The sequence below is a fragment of the Mytilus californianus genome, unplaced genomic scaffold (genome assembly GCF_021869535.1).
Source record: "Mytilus californianus isolate M0D057914Y unplaced genomic scaffold, xbMytCali1.0.p SCAF_4, whole genome shotgun sequence".
Lineage (NCBI taxonomy): Eukaryota > Metazoa > Mollusca > Bivalvia > Mytilida > Mytilidae > Mytilus > Mytilus californianus.
The window spans coordinates 92,461,910-92,473,395 of NW_026262690.1; the positions used below are offsets into that span (position 1 = coordinate 92,461,910).

Genomic DNA, 11,486 nt, shown 5'->3' on the forward strand with positions numbered 1-11,486 from the left:
TTCAGATTGCAAGTTTTTAAAGGGATCTAGAGGTTAATCCTGGGGAAGTAGATGCGTTTCCAGAATTTTATTTGGAAAGGAAGAAAAACGGATGTTCTGATTGTTTTCAATCTCCTCCTGACTGCATGCCACTGCATGAAGTATGTTTTACTGTCTCTTAAAAGTGATTATTCTGTATAGAGGGGACTAAAGACAGGTTTGATTGTATGCTTGTAAGCAAGAGTGAAACCCATTGGAAGAAAACATTTCCAAAAAATATCTCATTCATTATTCATACTTATTTTACTAGACATCATCAAACATTTTTTATTTTTTCATCTTCATTCATTTTTCATGTTCGATAAAAAAAAATTGTCACCATATTCATTTTTTTTCTATAGAGTATGTTTCTGTATCTGTCTATGCATGATCCATTGTAATAGCTATTAAAGCATGATGTATCTTGGGCCACCCAGTACTTTATATGTATATATAACTATATATAGTTAGAATTGTAGTCTTAGATGAAATAATTATCTTTGTTGGATGCTTGAAGCTGGTAATTAATGCTTAATTTATAATTCATTGTGGTCAGACTGGAAAAAAAAATGTCGATAGTTTTCTTATGTTATGGTAAAGAATCAAAATGCAAAAACTTTTTTCTTCTTTTCTTGATTGAAAAAAAGAAGCTAAAGATATTCAACTCAAAAGTCCAAAGTCAAACTGACAACGTCATGGCAATAAACGAAAAATGACTGAAAGACCAGCAACAGTCTACGAAACACAACATAGCAGACTGAGTAACACAAATATTTTTATACGTTCATCTTCAAGATACAAAATATAACAAAGTGATTGCAAAATTGAGGATGCATGATTTTTTTTGGCAGTGAATAGAATACAGTGTATTTTATTAATTAATTTTAAAACAGACTACTAAAAAAATTGAACACAGAACATGTGAAAATATTCCTGCAAAATATACAAGCTTTATTTTATGTTTTTATTTTTTTGCTATTTTTTTTTCTCATACTGCTTAGATGATAATAATCAAGTACTGGGTACTGTTTTGCATAATATTTTAGAACAGTCAGAGACATACTATATTATGTCTCTGGTAAAGTTAATGCTTTTACAGATAATCATTTTTAAATATTGCTTACTATATAATCAGGCTATTTATTATAAAGTTTTGTATGAAATATGTAAGCCTAGCATATATGCTGACTTCAAATATGACATTTTAATAATAAAATTGATTTGCCAAAAATGTTGCAAGAGCTCAATTAATCAGTGGTCAATAATTTTCCATCTAATAGATATTGTCTTGTCTAGATATCTTAAAACAGTACAATCCTTTAATGAGAAAAAATAAGTACCGTATGGCAAATTAATAGAGAGTAAGCTACAATATAAAAGACAGACACCATCATTTAATCTATTCATCACACAATTTCAAATCACAGAAGCACACCATTTCATTCACATTATTAGTGCTAGTAGTATTCATTCACTAAAGATTAGTAGATTTTGAATCATTTCTTCATTGATACTTCACAATTCATCATAATAGCTAGTTTCTTTGATTGTGAATACTGGCCTACCATGATATAATTTCTTGGGACTATTGCTTCAGCAATTTTCAATTTAATTATCATTTTTTGATTAATTTCAAAATCTTAATAGGTCCTTTCAGTTACAAGAACACACATATATATATATGGTAAGCCAGTATTGCAATAAACAAAACTTTAAAGTAACAACCGTAGAATTATATTATTCATTACATAAAACAATTGACATAGATCTTGTTTTTTTTGTATATTTAATTGATTAATTTTTTATTTTATAGCTCAACAGAACTACATGATGTCGAAAGTCAGAGAAGACCGTCATACTTTCGTCGGGTCCTTAGAACAGCTCTACCATTACAACTCTTACTTTTACTGTTACTTGGCATAGCCAGCTTAGTTCCGATGACTGAAGAAGACTATAGTTGTGTTCTTATGAACAATTTTGGTCGATCGTTGGGTCCAATGTTACGATATAACAATGGACCACCTCCATTATAGTCTTTGAACATTTTTTACATCATGTAGTGTTGGGAATCAAAATACTCTCGAGTTGACGCAATGAATTGACATTATATACTGCCATTCCAGTTTTTAAGATGAATGTTGACATTTTTTTACAAATATAAAGGATCTCCACGATATTTTTCTGTGATAATATTTGATTGTACTCTCATTAACGAAACTGTGATATAAAATCACATAACTTGCCATATGTATTTATGCGAAGCATTAAATGCTAGACATTTTTGTAGGGTAATACTGTGTTGCTTATATATAGTCCCAACGTGGCAAGTTTGTTTGTTGTGTATAAATATATATATGTTATATATATACATATTTGGTTTTTGTATTTGTTTGTTGGTCTTTAGAAATATTGTTTAATGAATGTATCATTTTGGGGAACAAATGCAGAAACATGTAAATTATGTCTTACCTATATTTGATCATGTAATATATCCAAATATACATGAATTATTTATTTTGGAAAAAAATCAAAGTACAAGTTTGTGTTTAGTAAAATTTATTTTTCCACTTTTGTAATTTGTGTAAAATATAATGGTGTATATATTTAACATAGGTGAACTATGTTTCTCCAGACAAATTAGTGCTAGTTCTTAATTTATTCAAGAAAATGTAATATGTTTACTCTCATCATTGCAGTTTTTTGCAGATTACCAAATTATTGCAAATTAATCATCCTCATTCATCTAATGTTATCTTTAGCACATCATTAACATTTGAAATGCACATGTTGACACTTTTTTGTTGTTTTTGATTTCAAGTTTGACAAGACTTATTTTTAGTTTATATCAGTAATGTCCCCTTGTATGTAATACTGATGACTGATGTTTAAATGGCAGCTTTGATAGTTATCAGTGTTGCATAAAATATGTCATAAGTTGTGGAAATTTAAACTAAATTTTGTCTTATATGCTACAAAATCTCTTACAAAGAGTCTCAAGTTCTTTACAATTTTTAAAGTTTTTTTTTATATAGTTTTTTTCATAATCCTGGTGTTTTGATATTTTATCATTTTTTTCAAGCCTGGTGTTTGATTGTGTAGCTTTTAAATGTTTGGTCCCTGTTATAGCTGGTTCCAGTTATAGCTAATTTCATAATAAGTCTCATTTTGCTTGTTTGTATGTATTTTTGAGCGACATTTTTATATTTGTATATATTTGGCAGTATTTATGCATGCATATAGTTGTTAGATTTTACATAAAGTTATTTGTTATGTTAATGATACATATTATACACTTCCAACTACAATATGTCTTATCATTAGTCCATTTTATTTTAGTCCTTTTATATATGGTAATGTAGCTCATCCCATTCTTAAAAAAAATGTGGTTTGGTGATTTTCCTGATCAAAACTTTGCAGACTGTGTCATAATTATGATACAATTTAAACTTATATGATTGATTGTTGGTTGCTTACCCTCCAGTGGCAAATATTTCATGCATGTTCAGGACGACAATTTAAACTTATAAGCTGAAAGGTTAATTTTTATATTGGCCTTTATTAGCTTTGTGTCACACCATTTTGTTGATGGATTGATTACCTGAAAGGATTGATTACCTGAAATAGAGTGCACATGTTTTTCATTTTTCCATAGAAATATTTTGGGCATGTCAGGCAGGCTCTGGGCTTCATTTTGATATAACGTTCAGCTCAAGGTTTTACATTATGGACTCCAGTCCTGTCTCCTTTGTGTATTGTTTGTCGACTGCGGGCGGGTCTTATGATTGGTCTACATAAGCCCCATAATTAGGACTCATGGCTACACTGATAGGGCTGTGAGCTCCAATGGTATAGATTTACATCCACAGTCCAAAGTAACTGGTGGAGCCAATGTTATAACCACAAATTAAAGCAATCAACTGTTTATCAACAGCATACAACTTCAAACTTGAGTTTCACCAAATTTCTATACCATTTTTATCATAATCCCTGATAATGAAGTCACATTCAGATGAACCATGTCAAATAGACATACACACCTAACAATCATTCCATGCACCAAATACAGTGGTCATATTGTTTATAGTGCCTAAAAAACAGACCAAACCACAAAATCTTAACACTGACCATTGAACCATGAAAATGAGATAAAGGTAATATGAAACCTACCAGACAGACATGCACACCTTACAATTATTCCATACACCATTTATTCTTGACCTATTGCTAATAGTATACGATAAGTCCAAACCACAAAAACTAAACATTGTCCAATGAACCATAACAATAAGGTTAAGGTCAGATGTAACCTGCCAGTTGGACATGTACACCTTACAATCATTCCATACACCAAGTATAGTGGCCCTATTGCTTATAGTATCTGAGAAATAGACCAAACCACAAAAACTAAACATTGTCCAATGAACCATAACAATAAGGTAAAGGTCAGATGTTACCTGCCAGTCCGACATGTACACCTTACAATCATTCCATGCACCAAATATAGTTGCCCTACTGCTGATAGTATCTGAGATACTGACTTGACCACTTAACTTTATCCTTGATCACTGATTCATAAAATTAGGTTGAGGTCAGGTGAACCGTACCTGATGGACCTGTAGACCTTGCAAGGAACCTGTATACCAAATATAGTATCCTAGTACTCTTAGTATTTCACATTTAAAAAAAAACTACCAGTAATTTTTTTTCAAGCAGTCACTGAACAATGGAAATGAGGCCAAGGACAATGAACATATGATAGATGGAAACTTCTTAAGATTAAGTATATGCATACAAATTATGAAGCATCCAGGTCTTCTAGTTTGATATATAAAGCTTTATACAAATACACGTAGTTTAAGTCGTCAACGCTGCCACTGGATTGTAATCCCTAATTCTTGCATTCTGCAACTCTCATCACAGGTGAGAAAAAATGATTCTGATGACTCAAACTTACAATTTGTCAGGTATTGGCTATATCATAGCAGCCAGTTTTTATTGGTAGAGGAAGCTGGAGAGAACCACCAACCTTTGGTGGAAAAATTGTCACTTCTAGTCAATTAAGAGTGAAGTAGAAAGCATCTGCCATGTGCTGGGTTCTGACTCATAACCATAGTGTTGAAAGGCTAGTGTTACTGTAAATGAATTACTAGGACCACTTACCCCCAGAAGCCTGCCCCCTCAATAACTGACCATGCTACTAATGTCTTTGACAAGAAAATGATTCATAAGTGAAATCGGACTTACAATACCAAGTTTCTTTTGACTATCAAGTGGTAGTAAATCTTTGTACATGTATTTTAAATATCATGCTGATAAAAACATTTTAGAATAACTCTAAATAGTGGTTGTTTGATAAAGGATTGAATATTGTATTTGTTTAAAAAAGGAGAACACTTGCAGGCATGCATACTGCTAACGGGAAACTACAAATGACTTTTCCAGCGCATTAGCACTTCGATTTTTGTTGTGGCTAAAATTTTCAATCATTTCAAAGAAATTATGATAATGAAAGATTTCTAATATATGTTTACATGTATTCGTGCAATTTTTTGTTGATTTGGTATAATCCTGTCAGGTGATGATTAAAATGTGAAAAAACTTAACAGATCTGTATTACATAATGGATGCTAGTTTCGTCTAGGTGAGATAAAAATCTGACACCGTCTATAAAGTTTCTACATTTCTCGCAGATTAAAAGACCCTGAGCAGCTCATACTTGCACCATCTTTGATATACTTGCAGTATCTTTGAAACCATCGGGTCAAATTGATTATAAAAGCAATTCTTGATTATAACTTGGTAAACATGACCAACTCTTTTCAAATATACAATGTATAATTATAATTATCAGGAGACTCAGTTATTTAGCTTATGAACAAATCTTATTTTGCTGATCGTTTTTTACTGTTTAAAGTTTCTCTCTTTCCATCATATAGTTAAAGCACCGAAAAAAAGAAGAACAAGAGGCACACCTGTGTCTGGATCACTCACTTGTGATATGTGCCAGTCTGCTGACGAGGACCTTTATATGCACATACTAGTACTTCTTTACGTTGCTGATAATTAGTTTAACTTAGCTCTTATACTTTTTAAGATAACAACCAAAACTGTAAATAAAAACAAGTAAAAATCAACTTTTCAGGGACAACAACTCCTACAACAGCTTGTCAGATTTCTGAAATTTTCAGAGTAGTTGCTGATCAATTCTGCGATTTCCACTTTTAACATAGTTCCTTTAGTTTTCGAAATTTACAAATTCGAAAAACTTTTTAAGGTATATTTCAGGGGGAATAACTCTTAAATGGGTAGATGTATCTTGTAGTGCTGATCATTTCATTTTAACCTAGCTCCTAGTTTTCAAAACAGAAGCAAAGAACTGCCAAAAGAGTTTAAGATCAATATTTCAGAGGCAACAACATAAAAAAAAAAGGAAAAACATTTTTCAGGTTCGATAGAGCTTGTTGTACTGATTATATTTACCTAGTGAGAGTTTGTCTAAATGATTTTGGGAAAATTAGCAAAAACCAGTGGCGGATCCAGGGGGGGTCCAGGTGTTGGAACCTCCCCTTTTTGTCGATCAATGCTTTTGAATGGGGACATGTGGTTGGACCCCCCCCCTCTTTATCCTGGGTTGGAACCCCTTTTAAAGATTGGCTGGATCCGCCCCTGCAAAAACTGCAGCTTGACCAGTATGTTCTATTTTTAGACATGTCAGCCATGTTGGTTAATCAACATGTACAAAATCCACATTTTTAACTTCATAGTAGAAATCCTGAAGTCGGCAAACGTTAGTTTTAATCCATAATGCAGTTTCAGAGAAGATTTTTTTTAAACAGTGTACAGACAAAGAATGCATTAAGTGATGTATAAAGACGGAGGGTCCTTTATCCAAGCACCTTCTCCTTCGGTTACACATAAGATATATCATAGTTTGAAGATTGATGCAAGTAAATAACGATAGTTTTATGCAGAGGTTGTATAATAACAGACGTCACAGTCTATATGTAGCTGCCAAATATTATAAGTATTCTGATTTTAAACTAATGGAGCTATCAGATTTATAGGCCATGAAACACACTTCTAAAACTGATTACAACCTGTACACGTTTGTATCTCTGCTCTCTACGAAGTATGCAAAAGTTGCAATAACTTTTATTTTAGTAAGTTCATCACTATTATAAAAGTAGACCAAGTCTCTTCATTCTTAGAGCTTCTCTCACATTTTTATTCGTTTTTTTTCTAATTTTTATTATTTTATATTCACTGAATGCATTTTTACCCTGAAAATATATTTGGATGTGAATGCATTGAAAGGTACTTTTTTCAAATGCAATTGGTTACCAGGCTAGTTAGTAGCTATAATAGTGTGATATAAATAACCCTGCTTTATTCTACACTGATGTACCCACTGAGCCAGATGATTTTTAATGTGCTAGTTCATAAAGTAATAGTCAACAGAAAAACATGTCACCCTAAACTGACCCCTAACACGAGCCAATCATTCTTTGCTTCTACTCCTAAATGTTCTAAGCAAAAAAGAAGCAAATTATTTACTTATTAATAAAGACTATCTTACCGATGCTGTAATTAGATCTTTGAATACAGTTTACATTGGCACAAATATCGATTTTGTCATCAGTAAATTAAAACATAACTAAATTTGTATTCTTTACAAACGGTTTTTTGGAATATATATAAATACACATCCACGTTCATTGTCTATTTAGAAATTACTCTATCTATATATTACATTATACATATTTATTAACAGGTTAACTCCTAACTTTCCTACTGCCTGTCGATATTTTGATTTTGGCATTGCACAAGTCATGTCTTCTTTGACTGTCCATAACGTTTAAACACTGTCCATAACGTTTAAACACTAAATCCCTGGGATGTGTTTTAGTTGATTTTAGTCTCTGATGCATAATTTTTTATTATTAATTGTGTTTGAAAGCTTTTACTAGCTTTCAGTAACTGCAAGTACTCTCAAATCGTACTTTCGTGTTAATTTGACCTGTTGATACAATTTGTAATGTATTTTTGTTATTTAATGTTTATTTATTCAGTGTTATATCTAGTCTTACTATTTTTAATATATACCACCTTTGATAAGTGTTTAGTATGACGATAACTTTTCACTTTTGTTCTCGTACTAGGAACAACAAAATTATATCCGAACTCCATGTATACCTTACAACACAATTATTTTTATTTACCTGTGTACGTTATTTTATTTGGCGACATGTTGTCCAAGGTTATGGTTGTCTTTCATATATTATTTTACATCTAACCCCCTTGTTTTATTAATTTTGTATTTACATTGTGTCATATAGATCAAATTTATTCGTTCAGTGTATGTTCACTTGTTTTTGTTAATATGTCTTTTGATTGAGTTAAGCCATTTCAATTGATATTTTATAGTATGTCTTTCGATGTTGTGATGTTACACTATTGTTTCAGGTAGGATGAAGGTTGGCGCCTATTAAAACGTTTAAACCCGCTGCATTTGTTTGCACCTGTCCTAAGTCAGGAACCTGATGCTCAGTGGTTGTCGTTTGTTGATGTGGTTCATAAGTGTTTCTCGTTTCTCGTTTTTTATATAGATTAGACCATTGGTTTTCCTGTTTGAATGGTTTTACACTACCGTCTAGTCATTTTTGGGACCCTTTGTAGCTTGCTGTTCGGTGTGAGACAAGGCTCTGTGTTGAAGGCCGTACTTTGACCTATAATGGTTTACTTTTACAAATTGTGATTTGGATGGAGAGTTGTCTCAAGGGCACTCATACCACATCTTCTTATATCTAAATACCAATTTTCAAGTCTTTTTGTACCCTGCCAGAAATCTAACCACTCGATCTTCAGCACTAGAGTCAAGCTTACTGCCACAATACCACCTAGGAGGTTAATTGCATTTGTTATGTATATTGTCTTGTGCTAGTCTGAAAGTTGTCAAACTTCCAAAAATACCTCATATATTAATTTATTTATGTAATTGGTCTGTAAATGTAATGTAAAATGTCCTCGAGTTAATAGATGTCATCACATCTTGACTTCATTTTGTAGATAAACTTCTTCCAACTGAAAGTGTTCTTACAGTTCCCATTGTTTTTATGCTCTCGATTTTTTTGTATTTTAAGCTCTTCAATAATTATGATTGTCTCAAGCATTCCTGATAAACGCTATTCCAGAAACATGTGTTGGCCACACCGAATCACACCAGAATTCTCTTTAGGGCATTACAATACCACGGCGCTATATTTTTTACAGTAGTACTGTCTGAAAAGATTTTTTTAAATGATGTACATGTATTTTGCATGTGAATTTGATGCTATAACTTTAGGGAACCAGTGGTATTTAAAATTCCATGGTGCTACATTGTATTTGAAAATCAGGGTTTCAACTTAAAGATTTGCAGGAGAGTCTACGGTCTCACCATTTTTTAACATTGGCAACAGTGAGGAAAAAAACAATGGCAATGCTTTAATTTATTATTAAAGTCTCCTTGACATAAAACAAAAGAAATGACATCCAGTTTAGATTATTTTTTTTAATTCTGTAAAAAGTTTACATGACGAAATCTTGTCTCAGCTGATACAACATTGTACAATCTTGATGCATCTTTGGACTCTTGGCATATTTTCAGGAGTCCAGGACTCATGGAACCGTCTCAATGAGAACCTTGAAAATTCTGGAGAGAACAATAGTAATTTATTTGTATAAAGCTTTATATTTCAGAAAGAAGACCTGGATGCTTCATACTTTGTATGCAGATACATTATGTTACGAAGTTTCCGTCTGTCATATATAGTTGACCCATTGCTTACAGTATCGGAGATACGGACTTGATCACTGATTCATGAAATGCGGTCGAGGTCTGATGAACCCTGTCTGACTGACATGTACACCTTGCAAGGATCCTATATACCCAATATAGTTATACTATTACTCATAATAAGTGTTTTTTCACATGACAAAAAAACTGAAATCTTTTTCTAGCAGTCACTGAACCATGAGATTGTGGTCAAGGACATTAAACATGACGTGTATGGAATGATCATTGTAAAGTGTACTTGTCCAACTGGCAGATTTCATCAGAGCTTGACCTCATTTTCATGGTTCATTGGACCATGTTTAGTTTTTGTGGTTCGTTCTATGCTTAAGATACAATGAGCAATAGGGCCACTATATTTGGTGATTGGAATGATTGTAAGGTGTACATGTCCATCAGACAAGACTCTTCTGACCTTGATCTTTTCTTCATGGTTCATTGGACAATGTCAAGTTCTCTAGTTTGGTCTATTTGTAAGATACTATAAGCAATAGGGCCACTATATTTGTTGTATGGAAAGATTGTAAAATGTACACGTGTGTCTGGCATGGTTCATCTGACCTAGACCTCATTTTCATGGTTCATAAGTCAATTGCAGGGTTGTTTCAGCTTTCTCAGATACTATAAGCAATTGGCCAGCTACATTTGGTGTAAGGAATTATTGCATGGTGCACATGTTGTCTGGCACGGTTCATCTTACATTGACCTCAATATTTATGGTTCAGTGGTCAATGTTCAATATTTTTAATTAGGTATTCTCCTCAGATACTATAAGCAATTTGCTAACTATATTTGGTGTATGGTATGATTGACGGGTGTACCTGTCTGTTTGGCAGGGTTCATCTGGCCTTGACAACATAAATTCAATCATATTACAGACTTTCAACATAAATTCAATCTTGATAAGTGAAGCAGGTGAGAAATTTCAGAATGTGCGCTCTTGTTTATAACTTATGTATAAATATGACTGAAAAGGGATAAAAAAAAAAAACCAGGTTAGCTACATACAATGAATATGAATATAATCAGTGTTCTTAATTTTGAAGGATTGTGATTTTTCCTTGTGGTGCATGTGGTTCTCCTCAGGCACTCATGTGTTTGCATTTGCAGAATATGAGAAAATTTGGATCCTGTGTTTCAGGACTACCAAAATTATGATGATTGTTTAACGCCACTTTCAGCACTCTTGGCTATATGGTGGCAGCCATTTTTTACTGGTGGAGGAAGCCAGAGAGACCACTACCTTCGGCAGAAAAACTAACAATCCTAGTCAGTCAGTCCAATTGCACCTTCCACAAGCAGGGTTTGAACTTGCAACCTCAGTGATTGCTGCAAATGAACTCTTATAATTAAGTCTTGTTAGCATGGTTAGTTTTGTCGTTTGAAATATTTCACATTTCTCATGTTAATGCTTTTAAAGCTGACTATATAGTATGGTTTTTTTCTCACTGTTACAATAAGGTTACCAATAACTGCTTACATCCACTTCATTTGAACTCTGGTGGATAGTTGTCTCATTGGCATTCATACCACACCTCCTTATTTTTATTCCTAGGCCACTTGGCTACCTAATCTCCTATATGTTAACATTTTGGTTATACATGTATAGTTACAAGTTAAATAAGAACACAAACTG

At 32.8% G+C, this 11,486-nt stretch overlaps 1 protein-coding gene across 12 annotated transcripts in view; it reads left to right on the forward strand.

Moving 5' to 3' along the window:
• The window catches only part of LOC127738901 (nesprin-1-like), a 244,990-nt gene extending 241,667 nt beyond the window's left edge, over positions 1-3,323 (forward strand). For 11 of the 12 annotated variants that reach the window (XM_052250385.1, XM_052250384.1, XM_052250389.1 and 8 more), the window contains one exon: positions 1,832-3,323. In XM_052250385.1, coding sequence (XP_052106345.1) covers positions 1,832-2,051 — 220 coding nt within the window. In that variant the 3' untranslated portion in view covers positions 2,052-3,323. The remainder of the gene's footprint in view (positions 1-1,831) is intronic. The other variant, XM_052250397.1, reaches the window with a different exon arrangement.
• Positions 3,324-11,486: the final 8,163 nt, after the last annotated feature.